This window comes from Mesocricetus auratus, unplaced genomic scaffold, assembly GCF_017639785.1.
Source record: "Mesocricetus auratus isolate SY011 unplaced genomic scaffold, BCM_Maur_2.0 Super-Scaffold_100010, whole genome shotgun sequence".
Taxonomy (NCBI): Eukaryota; Metazoa; Chordata; class Mammalia; order Rodentia; family Cricetidae; genus Mesocricetus; species Mesocricetus auratus.
In genome coordinates this window covers 73,783,399-73,807,057 of record NW_024429194.1, presented here as the reverse complement: position 1 = coordinate 73,807,057, position 23,659 = coordinate 73,783,399, and the positions used below count along the sequence as shown (strand labels likewise).

The 23,659-nt window shown below is 38.7% G+C and overlaps 1 protein-coding gene across 4 annotated transcripts in view; it reads left to right on the top strand.

Annotated features, from left to right (window-relative positions):
* Positions 1-23,659, top strand: part of Lrrk2 (leucine rich repeat kinase 2) — a 138,161-nt gene that overhangs the window by 13,382 nt on the left and 101,120 nt on the right. For 3 of the 4 annotated variants that reach the window (XM_040753954.1, XM_040753955.1, XM_005067127.4), the window contains exons 6-13: positions 2,222-2,356; positions 8,876-9,007; positions 12,712-12,831; positions 13,217-13,359; positions 13,450-13,529; positions 14,986-15,092; positions 18,870-18,999; positions 21,297-21,421. In XM_040753954.1, coding sequence (XP_040609888.1) covers positions 2,222-2,356; positions 8,876-9,007; positions 12,712-12,831; positions 13,217-13,359; positions 13,450-13,529; positions 14,986-15,092; positions 18,870-18,999; positions 21,297-21,421 — 972 coding nt within the window. Of the gene's footprint in view, positions 1-2,221; positions 2,357-8,875; positions 9,008-12,711; positions 12,832-13,216; positions 13,360-13,449; positions 13,530-14,985; positions 15,093-18,406; positions 18,509-18,869; positions 19,000-21,296; positions 21,422-23,659 lie in introns of those variants that run through there. The other variant, XM_040753956.1, reaches the window with a different exon arrangement.

Here is a 23,659-nt window from a genome sequence, read left to right as displayed (position 1 = left end):
ATTTAAACATGTATATTTTTTGTTTTGAGGTATTCATAAGAAGAATGACCTGTACTGGGAAAGGTTGGATATAGCTGATGAGAAAAAAAACCAACATTACATACAATAATACTGTTTCAAAATGAAATAAAAGTTGTTAGTTTCTTAGTTTGGTCATGTTGCTTCCTTCTGTGGTATGAATTTCACTCACAGGTTATAAATCATGTGGTTATAGTAGACTTCCTTCTATTGCATAACTGGGCACTAGGATTGTATGGGTGTTGAGAAGAAAAAAAAGAAAACTTATGAAGTCAAGTGCAGGTCAAAATGGGGTTATGATTTTTAATCTGGTCAGACTTGAAATTGCTACAGGATTTGTACAGAGAACTGGGCAACTGCAGAGTGTCCTTGAGAAACAAGACAGATAGGCATTTCACAGCAGACTCAGAAACTGATAACAAATGATTGCATACTGTTTGAGTTTTACCCAGTCCTTTTACTGACGTGGTGAGGAAGTAAGTAGGTTGCAGGAGTGAGCAAGTTTTCCAAGGTTAGCTGTTAGTTAGCACAGGGTGGTTGCTGCTGGTTTGGGGATCCAGATCTTTGATGATCAGGCTTTGGAGAGAAGAGTTCACAGCCAGTGAAGAAGGAGAGAAATTCATGTGTCTCAGGCTGTCTTCTTTGTGTTACATCTTGCACCCAAGCTTTGATAAGAATTGCAGGATAAACTTTGAAATGTGTTTTCTCATGGGACCTGTACTCTGTGTTTCTATTTGGGCAAGTTCTTTCTCGTGAAAGAGGCCTGTCTCTATATTCTCACAAGGGCTGTGTCCTTCTAGGACAGATCGACATAGACTAATGATTGTTAAACAGGAGAATCGTAATCCAAAGATCATCAATGCTTAGTGTATATTTTATTATATCTGTTGTGTTATATATTTTATAAATATAAGAAGACAAGTTTTGATTTTTTAAGGAGGACCAAGTACCCTGAGACAGTATTTAGTTAATAAAGTTAATAATCTTGAAAAGCTAGTTAATAAGGGTGGTTATCAAAGATTGAAAAATATTGTGGAAATTATAATATTAAATGTAAAGGTCCCATGGTATCTATCATTAATTAGATGAATCTAACCAGTTTCATATTATCTTACATGGACATGGTAGTATACAATTTAAAACACTTAAGGTTGCTCATAAAGAGCTGAATTTTCTAACATTTTGTTGGCACCATTCTTAACCTAACAGACTGGGTTTGTGAACAGTTTTTTTGAAGCTCCCACTTAATAAAATGACTCCTTACTCTAATTATAAAAGGATGTAATTGTATGTCAATTTAAAAAGATAATCTCACCTAAAAAAAGAATGATAGTTTTTTATCTCTTGTGGAAAACCATTAAAACAGAGTATTTCAAAGTCCAATCACATACCATTTGCTGCAATTAACAACTTTTTAGCTGACATGTCTAGCTGGGTCTCCCTTCAGCAGTCCACCATAAATTCCTGGCCATTTAGATATCAAACACAGGGTCCTGGAGCTATGGTAATTGCTGCTCATGCAGAGGACCCAGGTTCAATTCCAGCTCCTACACAGTGTTTCCTACAACCACCTGTAACTCTAGTTCTAGGTGATCTGACCACCTCTTCTGACTTTTTGGGTACTTCAGGCATGTGCTGTACATACTGATAAACAGGCATACACAATACAAATAGTTAAAAAATTAAAACTGAAAAACTAGTTATAACCAGCAGGTCAGTATTGTAGAATATTCATTTCTAATGAGTAGTCTGCATTATCTTTAGCTAAAGTCATGGTAGCTCATCCCAAAGGGTCATCTTTATTAGTAGTGGGTAACACTTATAGGATGATAGACAATCATTGTTACCAACCATGAGAATCATAGACTGTTCCTTCCAGTACATCATCTTTATTATTATATTTGTTAGGTTGCTATAGACTTCCCCCAAAAGAAATTGTAAGTACTTTTCCTTTTTTTCTGAGAATTATTTGGTTCCTGATAATTTGTCATTTCAAAAGATGATATAACCAGTTCAAAACAGACCTATTTTACTGTTTCAAACAGAGTTAATGTTTAAAATTCCCATGTCTTTCAGGCAGAAACACATTTTCATTAAGTGTACTGTATTTGTGACGTTTTGTACTTATAAATATATTTTTCAGGAATTAAAAATTTATGTCATCTTAAATCATATTCATGTTTTTTTCCCCTTCCTGGTTTAGTTTCCGAGGAACAGCTGATGGAGTTTGTTGAGAACAAAGATTACATGATACTGCTGAGTACACTCAGGAATTTCAAAGGGGATAAGGAAATTGTATTTCATGTGCTCTGCTGCCTGCATTCCCTGGCGGTTCCCTGTGAGTATCCTTTCCGCATGTTTTCTGATTTACATGTGGAGAACTTCGATACGTATTGTTTGGATTTGTGTGTGTGTGTGTGTGTGTGTGTGTGTGTGTTTGTGTATGTGTGTGTGGTCCTGTGGATGCTAAACTTCTCCATTCACTGATTCATTTAATTAATTCATATTCATTAAAAATGCATCTCTTGGATTTTTTTTTGTTGGAGTCATGTGGATGTTAAACTTCTCCATCCACTGATTCATTTCATTAATTCATTTTATCCAGACGATGCTGCATCCACTTCCAGGCTTAGTGCATGGGAGACAGTAGTGGAAAGCTTAAATGTGTGCCTTGCCTTTTTTGAATTCCCGGTACAATAGGAGACACAGATATCATCCCAGGCGGGGCCTGGCATCATAAGGCAGAATTCCTGAGGTTCTGAAAACACTTAGAGCAAGGCCAGAGCTCTTGAGGAGTCGTGAACACAGAGACCTCAGCATACAGAGGGGTGAGCAGTAGAACTCAATACGGAAACATTTAGAAGCTGGACACTAGGAGCATAGTGATGTGGGGGCAGCTGGGTCCATAGCTCAAGCCTGAAACCTCAGCTACACTCAGGGGGCTGCATTCAAGGCCTGCCTGGACAACTTGTGAGGAACAGGTCCAAAAATAAAATAAAATAAATACTAAAGATGCAGCTTATCTGCTGAATGCTTGCATTATGTGAGACTTTAAGGTGAATCCTCTGTCCTGAAAAAAACAAAACCAAAAAAACATCAAAAAATGAAAAACAAACAAAACCCAAAGATGTGCAGCAGGACTGTGAAAAGCCACTCAGGAAACTCTGGTTTTATGAGCGCATTTTGTGTGTGTGTGTGTGTGTGTGTGTGTGTGTGTAAATGTATATGTGCATGTATGTGATTGGGTACATGGATGTATGTAAGTCAGTCTGTACTTTGTGTACATGTATGTGTGTTTGTGCATATGAGCTAGTATGGGTGAGTGTGCACAGAAATGTGTGCATATTGTGAGTGTATGTTTGTGTGTATCTGTGTGTAAATGTGAATGCATGTATGTGAGTGGATACATACACGTGTAAATTAGTGTGAATATATACTGTGTGTACACACATCTCTGTGTAAATGTACATGTGTTTGTGTACATAAGTGTGTGTGTGTGTGTGTGTGTGTGTGTGTGTGTGTGTGTGTACATGCAGAGGCATGCATATCTCCAAGTACCGGCAGGAATTTTTCTGATGGAGGCAGGGAAAGGGCATGATAAGGGTAAGTGGGTGAGGGTGCAGACATGGTGTGAGGTTTTTGGTTTTTTTTTTTTGTTTTCTAGACAGGGTTTCCCTGTGTAGCTTTGTAGACCAGACTGGCCTCTGTCTCCCGAGTACTGAGATTAAAGGTGTGTGCCACCACCGCCCAGCTTTTGTGAGGCTTTGAGTGGCCAAATAACCATTCAATAGGGGTTGAATTCTGGTTTGGTTTTTCTTGGCATTTATTGATGCTTGGAAATTTAGCGGCTTCATCAAAAAGCAGAAATCAGAATACATATTTTGCTGTACACTCTATTGGTGACTACCAATGGGATGCTTCAGATCTGTTTTATAAGTGCACACTGACACTTCACAGTTCTCTATGTGGTTTAAGCCAGCTATAAACATGCATTTAATAGACGTGTTTTCATCTTCACACATGTAAAGTTCTTTGAAATAGTAATTTAGTGTGAATAATATAAACTAATACTTGATATGTAATACATATTACAAAATGGTTAACATTGTGGTACAATATGAATTTTCTATGCATGTATATAATATATGTATATTATGTTATATATAACACACAATACACATATGTACACATGGTTTCAAGTACAACAGCTTGAGACTTCATTGCAGCAGGGTGAAAAAACAACCATTCTTGGGAAAAATAGCCTCTTTAATGTGTTTGTAAAAACAAAACATTTTCTTATACACAGGAAACAAAACAGTCATCAGAGGATAGGGCTGAATACTAATCCCAAAGCAGAGTGCCATACTTTATTGAGTCATCAGCAAGACAGCTATTTTCTGCCTTGTACTTTTCCTGGGCTCTGTTCATTATGCTTTTATTTCAGGCTTATTGCTTTTGGAGTCCATTGTCTTCCACCCACTTATGACATAATCCAGTTAAAATGTGTCGATTCATAACACAAAGGTCAAGGCCAGCAGCAGATAACAATGAGGTATCAGGAGGCTTTAACACCAGTTCTCAGCAAAGGCTTTTTATCGGGCTAATTTCTTTCATTCTTGTAAACTTAAAAAATATTTTGGTGTTTTTACAATTCCATTTAAACATTAAATTGTATATTTTTTTACAAATAGTTTCAATTCTGCTAGGAAAATTCTTTTACAAACAGATGTTTTTCTGTTTGGTGAGTAGTTAATATTACATTCAGAAACAGAAATGTTTCCCCCACAAATTTGCAGCAGCTTCCACGGCTTCTTCCTTTCCTCTCTGCCTGACTCATGTCAACCCCTTGCACACGTATTTGTGTCTTTGTATTTATGTGTTCTCCTGCCATTTCCAGGAAGCTCAAGATTTCTGCCCCTTTCCTGTCTGTGCTTCCAGGATGGAGGGAATATATCCAAGTTTATTTTCACTGTTCTAATGTATGAGATGATCTTGAGGTTTTTTTTGTTGGGTGAGGAAAAGACATTGCAAAAACCATAATCAATGTCCTAACCAGAAAGTAGACCTCTGACCTCATTTATTTGAAATAAATATGACTGTTTTTAGACTTGTACAAAACCCTCAATTTTTACTTTCTTTGTCTTAAATAATATGTATAAAACATTTTACATACAATATAAATGATTATGTTTCCTCTCTCCCAACTCCTACCAGAGCCTCCTTACCAACCAAAATTTGTGTCCCTTCTCTCTCTCTCTTTCAAAAATTACCAATAAAAGCAAAAATAAAAACAAGCAAATAAAAGACCTATAAGACCAAAAATATCAACACAAAACAAAACAAAATGTTCACAAGCATAGAACTTGTTTTGTGTCGGCCAAATGTTACTAGGCCTGTCCTCAAGTGTTGTCCATATACCCAGTGACACTTCACTGGGGAAAGCTGACTTCTGTTTGTCAGTGGATATCCGTTGCAAATAACTTCTTAGTTAGACATACGAGCCTGTGTCCAATTCTCCTTCTCAATACTGAGACCCCATCTGGCTTGACCATACCCAGGCCTTGTGTACGTTACAAAAATCTCAGTGAGTTCATCTGTCCTATAGTGTCTGGAAGACACTATTTCCTTATAGTCCTTCATCACCTCTGGCTTTTAAAATCTTTTTGCTTCTTCTTCCCCTTAGCTCCCTGGGCCCTGAGGGGAGGGGTGTGATGAAGATATCCCATGTAGGACTGTGTGTTGACTAGTTTTATGTCAATTTGATACCAGTCAGATGTTTCTGAAAGGAGAGAACTCAGTTGAGAAAATGACTGTATAAACCATAAAGTTGGTTATAGAGCATTTTCTTAATCAGTGATGGATATAGGAGGGCCAAACCCATTGTGGGTAGTGCCATCCTGGGCTGGTGGTCCTGGGTTCTGTAAGAAATCAGACTGAGCAAGCCATGTTGAGCAAGCCAGTAAGCAGTACCCCACAATGGCCTCTGTATTAGCTCCTGCCTCCAGGTTCCATCCTTTCTTGAGTTCCTGTCCTGACTTCCTTCATTGATGGACTATGGTATGGAGGTGTAAGCCAAATAAATCTTTTTCTCTCCAACTTACTTTTGGTCATGATGTTTAATCACAGCAATAGTGTTCATAATTAGGACAGGCTGAGTGCTTCAAAGTCACTTTCTGTGCACTGTTTAGTTGTAGGTCTCTGTGTTAATTACCTTCTATTACCAAAGCCACTATCTGTGCACTATTTAGTTGTAAGTCTCCATGTAAATTACCTTCTACTATAGCAGCAAGAAGTTTCTCTGATAAGTGTTGAATGAGACATTGATCTATGGGAATAACAGTATTTTACTAGGAATCATTTTGTTGCTATATTTCTTAGCAGAATAATAGTATAAAGCTTGCCTTTAGGCCCACAATCCATCTAATCTCAGATTCTTTGACTCTTTAGCAGTGTCAGGTATGGGTTCCATTTCAAGGAGTAGGCCTTAAATCTAATTTTTAAAAAGTGCTTGGTTAGTCCCATAACATTTGTGCCACTATTGCATGAGTACATCGTGCAGATAGGTTACTGTAGGGTGCAGGGTTTGTATCTGGTAGCATGCAGAGTGCCTTCTAGTACCATGAATGCCAGTTAGTAGAGATAAAGCTTTGAATTAGAAACTTGCTTGACTTCTCCATGTTTGATGACATAAGTAAGTTTTGTCTTCAGGTTGTAGAGAGCATCCAATAACCTTGACAATAGTCAATGATGTCTGAGGGGATTCCATGAGGCCCTTGGGTCAATTACTCAACTACATTTAACCCTTTCCTGGCACTAGAGGTTTTACTTGTTGGTAATAAGGCAGTAAAATATTTCGTTGAGGCACTGTCTCAACTATTATTTTATAACTCCATTTAGATTGTGTGTGTGTGAGATTTCTCATACATATGAAAAGAATAATTATATATTCCATATATATACATACATATGTATGTATATTCCATATGATTTTTCAAATGGCCTTTTAGTGTGAATTGTCCCTTCCTGTATTCTCTCTCTTGCTTTTTCATACCCTCCCTATTTAACCCTCTATTTTAGTTTCTACTTTACTACTACCTAACACTATATTATGTTTTCCCTTGCTTGGTAGTTCCTCTTTTTCCCAGTAGTCTCTTTCTATGTACCTCGCTTCTTATTCCAATTACATATCTATATCTATATCTATCTATCTATCTATATATATATACATATATATATATCAAAAGCTTCAAAGTTAAAATCTACACATAAGAGAAAATGTGAAATATTTGTCTTTAGGGGTTATTAGTTATCTCACTCAGGATGATATATTCTAGCTCCATCCATTTGCCTAAAACTTTCATAATTTCAATTTCTAAACTGCTGTGTAATATTCCATTGTGTAAGTGTACCACATTTTTATTATCCATTCATCACTTGATGGACATCTAGGGTGTTTCCAGTTTTTGGCAACAATGAACATGAATGAGGAAGTATTTCTCTAGCAGGATGTAAAATACTTTGCTATATGCCCAAGAGTGGTATATCTGGATCTTGCAATAGATTTATTTTTAGCTGTTCAAGAAGCCACCACACTTCTTTAAATAGTGGCTATACAAGCTTGCACTTCCACCAGCAATGAATAGGTGTTCGCCCTCCCCATATCTTTGCCAGCTTGTAGTGTCACTTGTTTTATTGATCTTAGCTATTCTGAGTTGGGTAAGATTGAATCTCAAAATAGTCTTAATTTGTATTTCTATGATGACTAAGGATGTGTAACATTTCTTGAAGTGTTTCCTGGCCATTTGTGTTTCATGTCTTGAGAACTCTCTACATAGTTGTTTACTCCATTTTTAAATTGGCTTGTTGTTTTGATGTTCATGCTTTTCCTTAGTTCTTCATATATTTTAGATATTAACCCCCTATTGGATGTATGATCAATAATACATATTTCCCATTCTTTACCCTGTCACTTTGTCCCAATGATAGCGTTCTTTGTCATACAGGTTTTTAGTTTCATGAGGTTCCTTTTATTAATTGTTTTTAGTTCATAGGATGATTTAAAAAGTCATTTCTTGTGCCCATGAGTTCAAGACTATTTCTACTTTCTTTTCTATCATATTGAAGACATATGGTCTTGTGCTGAAATACTTGATCCATTTTTTGTTGAGTTTTGGGCAAGGTGAGCCATGCATGTCTGTTTTCATTTTTATATGCAGCCATCCAGTTTTACCTGTTCTATTTGTTGAAAATGCTATATTTTTTACGGTGTATTTTTGGCTTCTTCATCAAAACTCGGTATCTGCTTGTGTGTGGACTTATCTGAGTCTTGAATTCAGTTCCACTTATCAGTGTGTCAGTTTTTATGCTAATACCAATACAGTGCTCTTTTTGTTACTATAGGTATGTAAACTTGAAATCTGGGATGGTGATATCTCCAGCAGTTCTTTTATTACTAAGAATTGCTAGATATTCCACTTCTTTGCATGTTTTTATATGAAGCTGAAGATCATTCTTTAAATTTTTGTGAATAGTTGTGTTGGAATTTTGATGGGGATTACATTGAATCTTTAAGTTGCTTTTGGTAGAATGGTAGAATATTTCCAAAATATTAATCCTAAAGATACCTTAAAATTTTAAAACAAGGAATCAGATGAAATAATGTATACTCATGTTAAAGTTAAGTTCTACATCCTATTGTGTCAGCAACAAACACCATAGAATCTTTGTAGCTATTTGATAGAACATGTTATTTGCATCTGGATCTGTACCCATCGCACTATCTGTGCAATATGCATTTGTATGCATATTTGAGGGAAGAAACTTACTCTCTTTTGGTGATTATGATTTTTTTATTCAGGCAACAATGTTGAAGTCCTCATGAGTGGGAATGTCAGGTGTTACAATATTGTGGTGGAAGCCATGAAAGCGTTCCCTGACAATGAAAAAATTCAAGAAGTGAGCTGCTCCTTGCTCCACAGGCTTACATTAGGTGAGTTATAATTCTTCACTTGTTATCATAGACTGTGTTATGTATATTCATGTAGCTTACGTGTATTCTATACCAATGAGTAATCTTGATAAACACTAGGTAGAAATACTGTGATGTAGCATATGGTTTTGAAAGGAACACACATAGAAAACCATAAAATGGTATTGATGAGCACTCTGCATTTTATTTTCTGAAATTGTCTATAGGAGAGATTTTTGTTGAACTACATTTAAACTATGGTTGCTAACTATAAAAGAGTAAGTATGAATTATGTGGAAAATGTGAAGCAGAAAATCAAAAGAGATCTTAACTCTTTTGAGTTAAGAGTTAGTGTATTACCAGACGTAAAAAATGTTTCTTTTCCTCAGAAGTCATATACATATACACATGTATATGGTTTATATATATCACAAATATAAATATGTATGTTTTGTTTATTATAATATGCAAATACATAATATATAAACATCATACATGCATAACTATGTATTATATATATTGTATAATATATATTCTTTTTTTGTTTGTTTGTTTCTATGAGACAGGGTTTCTCTGTATTGTTTTGGAGGCTGTCCGTCCAGCCCGGCCTCGAACTCACAGAGATCCGCCTGCCTCTGCCTCCCAAGTGCTGGGATTAAAGGTATACACTACCACCGCCCGGCCAATAAATATATTGTATTTTACATATATATTCCACATGATAAGCTATAGTGCTTTGAATATATACTCCATAGAGTAAAATCAGTGCACTCTAGAGGCCCTGTGTACCTATGATTAATGTGACTCTGTCATAGAAGCCAGACTGTGGCATCATCTTGAGAGCCCATTAGAAAACATAATGAGGATAAGAGTTTGCCTATGGTTTTCTGTTGTGTTGGTTAATTTGCTTGCTCTGGATCAGCATTCTGTTGTGCTCTCTAAGATCTAATACCCAAAACACTAGAATGTCAATTATCCACACATTCTTCTTCTTGTGTCTTATGTCTGGGTTTTGTATTGCCTCGTTACTATTCCATAAAAATTTGAGAACTAACTTTTCCAGTTCCAAACGCTAATGGAATCTGTACAGAAAGGACACAAAGTGTATGGATCACGTTATGAAGAACTGACATCTCCGCACTATCATTTCTTTTTACAATCTATGCAGATTTTATGTATCATTATCTTTAGGTGCTCAATTTTCATATAATTGTAATTGGCATTTGTTTTGAAATTATGTCTCTGAACTGTGCTTGCATGAAGAAATGAAAGTGATTTTATTTGTCTTTCTTTTCTATTATTTATGACAACTTTGGGGGAATATATGCAGATTATGTAAGTTAATGGTTTGTGAACAGTGGTGCTCTGAGCTCCTTCTCCCATGACCCAGGATCACTGGCACAATGCTGAATGGAAACAGTGTTTGGCAATATCCTTGTCCTCTTCCTGATTTTAGAGATAAAATTTTGAATATTCTCTCATCCAGAATAATAAGTGTCTCACGATTTTTATAGTGTCAAAATCTAGCTTGTTTATGACATCTTAATCAAATTAAAATTTCTTGTTTCTTGATTACTTCTACTTTTACATCTGTCTCTTTTTACAGAAAGAAAAAGATCACAAATGAGAATTGAGTTTTATTAAATACCAAAGAATTCATGTAAAGATTATCCCCTTTACTTTTGGTATTATAAAATTAAATCTATAGATTTTCAAACAATAAGCCGTTATTCCCAGGAAAAATTTAGTTTGGTGACTTACTTAATTTTAAAAATATTTTTCTGATAAATCTCTTATTTTTGGACCTTCCAGGCAACCTTGATTGTCTTATTGGTTTGCTTTTATTTTATTCCCCCTCCCCTTTACTTATTAAAAATGTTTATTTATTTAATAATTGGTGAGTTATTTTGTAGTCCATACCTGGTGCCTAATATGTGAGGTCCATGGACATCTCGATGTCTATGCTCATACAGTGGCAGTCACTGAGGCTCCTTTGCTTGTATTTCTCTTCTGTGGAGCTCCAGAGCTGAGCCTTTCAAAGCCTTACATTGCAGGTACCTCTCCGGTGATATTTGGCAGGGGTCAGAGCCCAGGAGTAACAAGGAGTGCTCTGTGCTTCAAAGGTTCAGACCTCTGCCTTGGAGAGAGTGTGGAAGACATCCTTTCCCACTAGACTGTACTTAGAGGCTCATTTTCTCTCAGCTCATATGACATCACCACATCCCTAAGATGTACACCTTGGGAGCCTTTCTCAACATTTTTGTGAGCAGAACAATGAACTAAAGGGCCGGCAGGTAAATAATAGTGCAGATAAGGTAGCATATTAACTGTTGGAGACTGGCTCTGTTGGCCTTTCTCCTAAAGAATCATCAGCAACATTTTATGCAGAATTAGGTTGCTGTAACAGAGATTTGGCTTTCATCATCTAACTTGGAGAAGGATCATTCAGCCATTAAAAAAAGCTTACTCTTATTCTTATGATTTCATTATACAAAGTTGTGTTTTTATTGTCCACAATCACCATTATGTCCCCTGTGTAATTTAGAAATTGGTTTAATTTTTAGGAGAGCTCCTTGGTAGATTCAGTGAAAACGAGTTTCTAAAACTTGAGTTACATTCTCGTATACAACAGTTGGCTGATATCTATCCTTTATGAGCAATTATTTAAAATCATATGTTTAGACTATTAGATATGATTATGCAATCATGTTTGCAGCCTACTTTCACAGATTACAAAGTAACTTCATAGACATATATGTTTATACATATGAACTTTTGATACATGGCTTTATCCTGAAAGGTGGAATATTGTTGTTACCACTACACTTCCTTGAGGGTCTCTGGCTTAGTAATGTGTCTCATCCTGGATCCTGTAGCCAATGAAGGGGAAACGTAGACTTTGAATTCAGATGTGTGCATCACTCTATGGCTATCAGAGACTGGGAAGAGGAGGAGGAAGTGGTGGAGTCAATCAATGGGTACTGAGCTCTGGTTAGAGAGGAATAAGAACTGTGCTGTGTTGTTGTACGTTAGATTGGGTTAGAGAGGGATAATGTGCTGTGTGCATCAAGAAACTAGAACAAAGGAGTGTGGGCTTCCCCTGCCAGGAGATCATTTGTATGAGGAGATAGGATAGACATTTGTCCCGATTTAAGCATTGTGCTGCACCAAGACAGCAAATGATAAGTCAGAGGTTTCTACAATGTTTTTGGCTTTTATCTCAGTTGAAAATATATTTAAAATAATTTACCTTGAATTAAAAATCAAAACAATAAAGCCAGAAAGCATTTCTGGTGAAATGTAGTGGTCACATTCTGGTCTGTGTCTTTATAAGTGAGATGTTTGCAGGTTACATTTCAAGAAGGACACAGCTGTGTAAGCAGGCCGATACTGAGAACATTGTAATAAGTCAGCATACTATAGTGTCACAGATAAGAGATGCCCACTGGTTTCTGAATCATGATATGTGGAGTCAGAGCTGACTTAAGCAGACACAGCTTTGGTCTTACTCAACTAGCATCACCTAACAAGGCAGACAACAGTAGGAACCAAAGTTTCAAAAAGTCACTTTGATTTAATGTATGTCATTATGTCATAATGATCAACTTAATGATTTAATATCTGCTGTTATGCCATTAGATTGATTGATTTCAGAGCTGCTGTGTAAGCAACTGCATTTTAAGTTGTACAGGTGAGAGTTTACCTAATGTTTCCCTTAACTTTAGGTAATTTCTTCAACATCCTGGTGCTGAATGAAGTGCATATCTTTGTGGTTAAAGCTGTCCGGCAGTATCCAGAGAATGCAGCCTTGCAGATCTCTGCACTCAGCTGTTTAGCACTTCTCAGTAAGTCACTTTACTAACAAGGAATCCCTTTTCCCTTTTGAAGTGCTGAGTATTAAGTCAGAGTTTTCTTCTGGCCAGCAGAGGATGCTGTCATGGCACCAACAAGTGTGGCATCCCTGTTCACGCAGGATGTCAAGAACCAGCAGATCACTTCAGATGACCCTGCTACAGTGTGATAAGGTGGTGGGTACCCACCTCCTCTACTATGGGACAGCAGAGTATTGGCACATGTAAAATATTGAAAATTGCTTCATGATCAGCCAAGACATTGGGTGGAGAGCATTCTGTTGAAAGCATTCAAACACTGCACTTAGGCTTGGCCATTCAAGCTGTTGGTAATAAAATGCATGCAAAAGTCACATATACTTATTTTTCTTTTTTTAAGCTGAGACCATTTTCTTAAACCAAGACTTGGAGGAAAGAAATGAGCCTCAGGAGAACAATGATGAGGAGGACACTGAGAAGCTATTCTGGTTGGAACCCTGTTGTAAAGCCCTGATGCGCCATCGGAAGAACAAACATGTGCAGGTTGAGCGCATAGTTACTGCCCTGACTTCAAAACAGGCTTTCCAATCATTTCTGGTTTTGATACATTTTTCTTCTCCCTTCCTGATCTAGGAAGCCGCATGCTGGGCACTAAATAATCTCCTTATGTACCAGAACAGTTTACATGAGAAGATTGGAGAGGACGATGGCCAGTTAGTACTTCTACTTGACTCTATAGAAAACCTGGGCTCTGTTTTAGCCAGTGCATAGAAACTCTCCCTACTAGTTTTTCTTGTTGGTATTTAGGCATTAGCATTGCTGCATGTTAACTAGTGCAGATATGATTTTGTCTAGTTTTCCCACAAGACAGGGTTTCCCAGTGGAGCCCATGCTGGAACCACTGGCCTGTGCATCCATGCCTGGAGAGGTGTACAGCATTCTAATCTGAGGTGTAGGAGTGTTTGAATTTCTACTGAGGGATTTGGAATCATGAATCAATCGATAATTTGTAAATTCTGTTTGACCAGGTACAAATGCATGTTCATCCATGCCAGCTGAGCACACTCACAGAGCCACTGGGGTTCCATGCCACCTGCCAGCAGATTATCTGTGTCAGGTTAGAAAATGCCTCTGGCAGGTCCCACCTGCCAGCGCAGTGTGTACCTGTCTACTGAGAGGCCTGTTTACATAACAGCCCACTTCTGGAAAAGAGTGAGTTGATGAAGCAGATAGTACTTTAGCATCTGAAGAGGTGATAGTGACTCTTTTGAAGACTGAGACATCAGGATCTGAAGGATCCCAAGCGAGCCACCTTTTCAGGAAATTTTTGGTCAGGCAGATCCAGGCTGCGACATATACACCTTAATCCATAGCACATGTAGTCCTCAGCACTCTGGATATCTTTCCAGTAAACATATTAGTAAAAGAAGAAAACAGGTCTATTCTCTCTGTTCCTTAAGTCTGCTCTGTTTCCTTACTGCATTTATTGCCCCTTTCTTTCCATTATCCTCATTTATATTTTTCTTCCTAGCACCTCATTTTTTAAAGATCGCTTTCTGCTAGTTGATACTTCCTCTGCTGATCCCTTCCCCCTATTCTGTCTTGTGATCGAGAGCCCTCATTGTGCACTCTAATTCTTTTCTTTATATTTTGTGCACCTCCTATATTAAACAATGCATGGCATTTATAAGGCTCGCATGAGTCATGGTCTACTGTGACATCCTTAATCACAATTTCTTGTTGAGCATTTTCATTCACTCACAGTAAAATATAGCCCAAAATGCTAAATGGAAAACTCCATTTAGTTTATTTTGTGCCCTGCTCTGAGAAGCAGGAAGAAATCCTGTGCTGTTTGGCCCATCCCTCCTGGGATGTAACCTAGGCCCACCCTGTGTGATTCCATAGTAACTGAGTAGCTGTCTACCCCTGGTTATATGTCTACAAAGCCTGGGGTCCTCTGGATGGCTTACAGGCTTCCGAAGAAACAGAAACATTAGTGTTTGATACATTGAATCTAACATTTATATATAGAGTTTTTTAACTTGTGCTTCTTTTGGAGGTAGAGGGGGTATATGGCTCAGCTTCCATGTCTGCACTGTTAGAGTTCACAGGCAGGGTGAGCATAGGAACAGGAGACTGCAAACTCAGATGTGGTTGATTTTTTGAAAGGTTCCCTGCACACAGAGAAGTGATGCTGTCCATGCTGATGCATTCTTCTTCCAAAGATGTCTTCCAGGCAGCTGCTCATGCACTCTCCACTCTCTTGGAACAAAATGGTAAGGGGAGACTTTGTTTTTTAATATAGAAAAATGATTTTGTGCTGTTATTCTCTCATAAAAACTGTAAGTCATAAAAATTCAATTATGTAGATATAGCTAACTGAAGAGTGTATGATGCTATATGAAGGATAAAGAATAAATAACACTTTTAGATATATGTCCTTCAGCACTTCTACACATGTACTCATGACACACATGCTATGTATTTGCAGAAACTGAAACATATACCCATTTTAGCTACATTTTATATTTTCCTCATTATATTAATAAATGCATTTATTATTATCATTACCATTCTAATAGGTGTGTATCATGTATATATATATAATCTTAGGAACAAGTTTCTGTTGATTGACTTTTAGCTTACACACTATGAGAACATTTGTAGGGCCTTTTTTTCTCTAAAAGATATGGCCTTTTTTTCCTCTAAAATAGATTGCCTTCATTTTGCATTAGATATTTATACATATTATTTTATTGTATAAACTTTATAGGGGTTCAACTGATTGATACGATATTCATCATTTCAAAAACTGGTAAAAATTATCCAGAATAAAATGTTTATAGTTATAACCTTTTTCCTGAAAATGCTCTTCATGTGCATCCTTGCAAGTATTACAGTGTTGCACACTTACAGAGAGGAGGTGGCTTTAAGGACCCTTGAGCTTTAAGGTCACTGCTCAATCTGCTTCCGAGTCCTGACACAATAAACAGGAAAATTTGCCAGGAAAACCCATTTGTCATCAGGCTGCGGAACTAGGCAGGTCTTACAGGATATTTTTAGGCAGTGAGACAGAAAAAAAGACCTGAGAGATTAATCTGAGACACAGTAGTGTGAGCACCAGATTTTAGCAGCAAAGCTAGGCAAGTGAAAACCACAGACACAGTTAAAATGCCTCCCGCACGCTGCTTTCGTATTACAGTTTAGGTCGAGTCAGGAGCGAAAATGTCTCCCCTGTATTTTCTCCATTCTTACTTATCTCTGTGGTGGCATTTTAATAAAAGGTAGAGCATAATCAGATGTATTACATGCATGTGTGAAATTGTTAAAGAACAAAATTAATTGGTTAAAAAGAAATCTGGCACATTGCACCAAGGCTTGGAGTAGGCAGGCCCTGAATAATGACAGGGCACCTCCCATCACAAGAGTTATGGAGGTCTGGACAGGGATTGTTTTGGCAGCCGCTCCGCACTGTATACAGTTCCCCAGAGGGGACAAGGCTTGCTGCCAATCAGCACTAGTGTGATGGGGCTACCCTTTTTAACCATTTAGAAATTCTGTAGGTCCCACAACCAGTCATCAAGATTTTGTGACCTGGGACTCGCTGTGGTTATAGCCTCTGAGGGGCAGTGACCTTTGCTCCAGGCCACCTGCTAGATGAGATGCTCTTAGATGCCTTTGCACTTCCTGGGTTTTCTGTGTTGTAGAAGAAGATCTTGAGCAGCAACCTAACTCAACTCCACCACCAAGTTCACACTGCGAGCCACTGGAGACCGTGAATGTGAGGGAGGAAGGGACGGGAAGGGCTTTTCTTTTTCCCCCCACAGGATTGAGCTGATACACAGAAGGACTGGGCTCCTCGGCAGGAATGGTGACACAGATCTACCTTCCCAGCACTCAGAAAGCAAAGGCGGGAGGATTGTGTATTCAGTGCCAACCTGTGCTACTGTATCTCAAAGCAAAAGAAAAGAAGAAGAGGATGAAGTAGGAGGAGAGAGTAGAGGACAAACTGGGGTCTTGAACCATGGAGATTTGAAGGAGTAGGCCCCAATGCCTTTCATTAATTTTCTCATTTAATTAATCAGTTAAATTAATTTAGTCACTACTATGTACTAGAGACCAGACAGTCCAGGCCTGTGTTGTTTGCCAGTTAAATAAAAATTCTACGCTCATTGGTCAAACTCAACTGAGGAAGGCAGACCAGAAGACTAACTAAAGAACATGATAGGTGAGGTAGCTAAGACAAAACTTAATCTGGGAAGGAGAATTTGGTATTCAGAGCCAGAGGAAATAAAGGTTAAATGGGTAACTTTACAGTGTAAAGGTACCTACTCTAGGACTGTTGCGTTTTGTGATTTATTTGCCTTTGAGAGCAGATACTTTTCTGCTAAAAAGGTCCATTAATCTGCCAGGAATGGGCAAGCATGGAAACGTTCTGGGACTTTATGATGCTCCCCCTTCTCACCATCGTGTTTGCTATTTTTGAGTTACACATTGCCTTGCTGTGGGGACAGTGACTCATAAAACGTACTCAGTGTACTCTAAAAATCTCTGAGTTCTACACCGACCAACCCAAGCATAAACTCTGGAGTTGGTACCCCATAAGCTGTGTTTGAACAAGACTCTCAGGGAATTCTGATGCACACTGAGGTTTGGGAATCCCAGTTTCTCCTTGGTTAGGATATAAGCACTCAGAAGGAGATACGAAAACATACTACCATATTTTGATGTGTGATGCTCTGGATGTCTTGGAAGATCTGACTCCTCAGGTTTTGATTTTATTTTAAAATGTGTTTCTTCTTGTATTTTTGTCCGGTCCTTTTTTTTTTTTTTGAGATTGACAACAATATTTATTTATTTTCCTGACCTTTTGAGACAGAGTCTCACTGTTTAGTTCAGTTTGGACTTAAACTTTTATGTAGCCCAGGTTATCCTCTTGATCCCCTTGCCTCAGGTCCTCAAGTGATGAGACTCTAGAAATATACCATTCCTGGCTGACAATGCTTTTTAAAACCAGAACTCAAGTTAAAACCCCCTAGAGTTTCCCCTTTTTGAAAAAATTAGATTATGATCCATAATGTTAGAATTGATATTTCTGTGAAGGCTTCAAGACAATTGATACAAAATGCTTTAAGGCACTGGGTTTGAGTTTAGTGAAGGACTTCACTGCAAGAAAGTGTTACTTTGTGTCAGTATCCTTGAAATTTAGGGGTTTTTGTATATATACTATAAAACCAACTCTTAAGACTACCCTTGGCCGGGCGTTGGTGGCACACGCCTTTAATCCCAGCACTCGGGAGGCAGAGGCAGGCAGATCTCTGTGAGTTCAAGACCAGCCTGGACTACCAAGCGAGTTCCAGGACAGCCTCCAAAGCCACATAGAAACCCTGTCTCAAAAAACCAAAAAAAAAAAAAAGACTACCCTTTGTTCACTAAACTTAGGAGTTACTCTGTGAAAGCCATCTGTGTGATCAACACCATCTACCACTGTGTGCATGGTGGGATTCACAAAAACATTTGCAAAAGATGTACAAAGTAGTTCACAGCATTTCAGACCCTGCCATTCCCCTATTCCTATTATCAGTGAGTTCCGGACACTGGGCCACACACCTCAGGCCTGCCCCTGGCTCCCATCACCAGTGGAGAGATGGCCTCTATCTCTGCATACAGAGTGTCTCGAGTCCACATTGAGGTCTGTCTTACTTATAGATCTTAGCTCTATATAAGTCTTGTCATTTTGTGAAATGTAATGATTAGAAGGATGCTTAATTTTCATTCTCATTGTGAAGAGTGTTGTTTATATACATTTTTTTCTCAAGAACGATTATTTCTTATGGGCTTTAATATACTGATTACAGTAATACCAGTCTACTCTGTAAATAAAAAATAAATGGAAACTTCCACAAAGAATTAATAAACACGGAAAACTGAGAATGACATGTACTTGTTAAGAAATGGGCAGCTATCATCTTTCAGTAGCTAATAAAATACATTATGTGTTCTTGCAAATGTTTGCTTCCATTTCTGTAAGTAACTTGAAAAATACCTTATAGTTAATTTCAGAAAAATCCTGCTGGCAAAAGGAGTATACCTGAATGTCTTGGAGTTGATGCAGAGGCATGCCCATGTTCCTGAGGTGGCAGAGAGTGGCTGCAAGATGTTGAGTCATCTGTTTGAAGGAAGGTACTTCATGTTCATGAGCATGTGTACACACACAACACAACACAACACACACACACACACACACACACACAGCAGTGAGCCAGGTGGACTGTTACTCAAAGCCTCTGTAGAAATGTGAGGCTAAATTTGGCACCTGAACACAGACCTCCTGTCATCTGTCACTAATATTATGGGCTTACTTTGCCTAAGCATTAAAAAGAGTGGCAGAGACTACAGAAATATGATGAAGGTCTGCTTCTGTGCCGCCTACATGGTGATAAAATGATAATTACTCAGCAAAACTGACAACAGCTTTTCAAATCACTATATAAATGTGAATATACAAAACTGCAAAAACATGCATTTGCCATTATTGCTTTTCAGGACCAAGGCACTATTTATTGTCATTTATTACTTATTACTAATCTTCCGTTTGAGATGACTTTGGCGTCTCTGTTTCCTCTCTTTCCTTTCCCAGTGCACTTGTTGTTACATGTTATTCAAAGCCAGGCTTGTTGATACTGTGTGTCTGGTTCATGGCACGACAGAGGCCAGATAGTATTATCTGTAGTAGAAATAGCAGAAGGGTCTAGAAGTTTACAAAACCTCACGGAAATAGAAGTCCAGGCAGGTGATCCCTCCAGCAATATATGCTTAATATATTTTCTTCTTCTATTGAGCCCAAAATGTATGATAACTGTAGCAATGTTTGATATCAAATCAGAAGCAGCCACACATGAAACAGATAAGAGTAAATGTCATCCAGTGTACAGGTGCTGTGGCTGAGATAGATCTGGTATGTCGGATTGTTGTTGGACATTACTCCTAGGGAGAAATAAACAAGCATCTTTTCACCCCAGATAGGCACTGTACAACAGACCAAGTTAGAATGCCACCAAAGTCCAACTTGGTGAACCAGTGCATTTTACAGAGGTTACTCATTAGATTCTGGGTGAACAATTACTTACTGGAGTGGAAAAAACTCAGAGACAGCTGCATCACTAAGCCAACCCCAGCATGGATGACAGTTCAAGAAAGCTGGGAACCTGGAACATACTGCATGGCCTGCAGCAGCTCAACACATTAAAGAATGTCCTTTCCAGGTGTCTTAGTTGGAACCTCTTCCAGGCAGCTGGTCTAGCCTAAGAGTCTTCTTGGCAGTTCAGCTGGTATTCATCTCTTTCAGCCATCTTGGTTGTTCTGGGAAAGTCATTCATCAGTCCTTATAGCTTATATAGGCTTGGGGATGGAGGAGCCTCATGGATGTGATCAGTTTCAGGCTTCCAGAAGCTTACTTAATGAGCTTTCCTTCAGGGTGGGATGTTTTTACCTCTTCTTAGAACATACAGTGTCACAATAAACTTCCTTCTAGATGGAAGTTTTATCTCAGAGGATGTCGAATGGATTTTTTGCTAATATATGAGCCAACTATCAAATGGTTGTACTTCAGGATTCCTCTACAAAAAAATAAATGGATTAAATAACAGTTTCAGAAGATATGAGTTTCTGACAGAAGGATTGAATAAATTCATTTTCATGGAGGATTAGGATGATGCCCAGTGCATTTTCAATTGTTGGTAAATCCTAGCTGTTAGCAATAGTGTTATTCTATGTCCATAACACAAACCATGTGCAGCACATCTACAGACTTGTAAAGAGTAAAGCTAGACTGCCCTTAACACAGGTCCAGCTAATCTACGCTTATATAGCATATCTGTCACATTTCTCTTCTCTAAGCATGGCTTTTAAAAACATAATAGAAATATTTAAGTGTAGTTTTTGATGGTGCTGGAAGTATATGAAAAAGTTTCAGTTAACAAGGCACTGTGTGAGGCAAACAGCCACACTGCCTTCCAGAGTGACATGTTTGCTTACCTGTGTAAGAAGATAGGCATGCATGTCTTGGAGAACGCATGAGTTTAATGTAAACTAATGAATTATGGGTAAGAAGTCTAATGAAGCACCTTGGTATGATGCAGGGGTCCTGGTTTTGGATTTGCCCCTTTCTAGCTAAAGTAAAGGACTTTGGTAATTCCTCCTTCAAACAAGTTCTTTATCTGGAAAATCTACATATTGATTAGAAGAAAGGTATTATTTTCATAAAACTAGACCAAAAGATCTCTGAATTCTAGTTCTTGAGGTCAGAACTTAAACACTTGTAATATTGATTGAGTTCAAATGCATTTATATATACTTCTTATAGATTTTCCTGGTAAAACACATTATATCTGTTTCCCCACATTTATTTCAGTTTGGTGTTTAACGCAAATGAACCAGCTTATAGGTTTTAAAGTAAACACATCAATTTTCATCCCTAGTAATGCTTCACTGGATACAATGGCAGCAGTGGTCCCCAGGATAATAACAGTGATGAAAACCCACGAGACATCTCTGTCAGTGCAGCTGGAGGCATTGCGAGCTGTTTTGCATTTTGTAGAGTCAGGTGAGTAACGGAACTGACCTCATGTAGAGACCACTATTCAATGTAATTTTGTGTCTTCATGAAACAATGGCTTTCTCGGCAAAGTTTAAAGAACTTGGATTCTGATCACCACAGGCAGGCCTTTCTGCCAAGCCAGAAGTAAAATTCATGAGAAAGGGTGGTGAGTCACCGAGATTAATTTGTGAGAAAAATTCCTAAGAATATTTAATCCCTAATTTACATGGGAAATAAACACCGTGTAAAAAGTGGGCCTTCTGTCTCTAAGGGCAGTTTATCTCTGATGTTTCTTTGTTATTTTTCTTGCTGCCAGTCAAGTTTAAGTTTAAGCTAGTGCAGAGTATTCTTTTCACTCCCCCCGCCCCATTGCTTTATTTCCAGCCTTTGATTCCATAATTAAGTTAGCTTTTCTCCGGCAGAGTCACATGAGCCTTACTCATTAGCTTGGGGGACCTCTTTTTCCATTGCCAACCTTACTGCTTGCTGCCACCTTGTTGGTCCTCCAGCTCCCACTGAAGTGCCTGCCCCTCCCCTCTCCTGTTGTCCCCCCACCCCGCCCCGCCACATTCTTTCAACACACCCTTATTAAATCCTCCTGACTCCAAACACTGCCATGCTATCATGGGTTGAATGATGGATGAAAGGAGAGCAACACCGGGACTGCAGGAGTTCAGTAGATGGCTTAACAGTTAGTTACCACATAGTGGGAAGGTCTGCCATAGACAAATGTAGGGCAACTATGAGAATGTTGGTCGAACCAATGTCTTCAAAGGAGTATGTAGGCCAGAGACTTGAGGTCTACAATTGAAGGGCGAGTGAAAGGCCAACAACAGCTTTCAGGAGAAGGAACATGTACACAGAGTCTGGGGTAACTGAAAACAACAAGGGGAGGGTCTGGCCATGAGTGTGGGAGGAGCGATGGAGGTAGCAAGGGAAGGACCCTAAGCACAATTACAATAACAACCACGGTTCCCCCTTCCTTTCCTTCTCCCTTTTCCCCCATATTCCACACCCCCAATTCAGTCCCCAGAAAGGATAAGTAAGATCTCCTATGTGGAGTCAAGAAGGCTTGGCGTGTCAAGTTGAGCCCCTCCCCTCTGTATCAAGGCTGAGCAAGGTATGGGGAATGGATTCCAAAAAGCCAGCTCATGCACTGGGATCCTGATCCCACTGTCAGGGGCCTGACAAACAGACCAAGACAAGCAGCGGCTGCCCACATGCAGGGGCATAGTTTGTCCCGTGAAGGCTCCCCAGCTGTCACTCCAGAGTTCGTGAATCCCATGAGCTCAGGTCAGTTGTTTTTGTGGGTTTCCCCATCATGGTCTTGACAACCCCTGCCCCAGCTCATATAATCCCTCTTTCCTCTCTTCAACTGGACACCTGGAGCTCGGCCTGGTGTTTGTCTATGGATCTCTGCATCTGTTTCCATCAGTCACTAGATGAAGGTTCTATGATGACATTAGGGCAGTCACCAATCTGATTACAGGAGGCTAGTTCGGGCACCCTCTCCACTATTGCTAGCAGTCTTAGCTGGGGTTATCCTATGGATTCCTGGGAATTTTCCTAGCACCAGGTTTCTCCCTAATTCCATAATGTCTCACTCCATCAAGATATCTCTTGCATTGCTCTCCCTCTCTGTCCATCCCCCAACTCGACCATTCATTCCCTCTGATTTCATCCCCATCCCCTCCCCACTACCTCCCCACTCTGTCCCCAGAACAGCAAAAGCCATTTAGAACCATGCATGTTCATTAAAGCAACAATAATCTTTTAGTCCAAAAATATTCTTAGAATATATACTTTTTTCTTTTGGTTAAAGATTTTCTGTGTATGCATGTGTCCCCAAGTGTTTAAAAGTGTACCATATACACACACTGCCTGTCACACCAGTAGAGGTGAGCACTCACAAGCTGTCTGATGTGGGACCAGCGATCGGAGTCTTTGGAAGAGAAGCGATTGCTCTTAACCTCCTTGCTGTCTCTACTGCCCTATACTTTCTCTTAGAGTGATTGTAAATAAACTCTGAGCCAGAATAGATAGCTAGTCAACAGTTAGATGATTATTGATGCTTTTTAAAATGATGACTGTAAGGGCACACATACGTGTATGTGTATGTGTAAATACATATTAGTAAACACATCATTATGAATGCACACTAAACTTACCATCTGTCTCTACTTTGTGTGTCTACCATTACTCTTGGCAATATTTGGTGATAAAACTAAGATACATAGATACAAA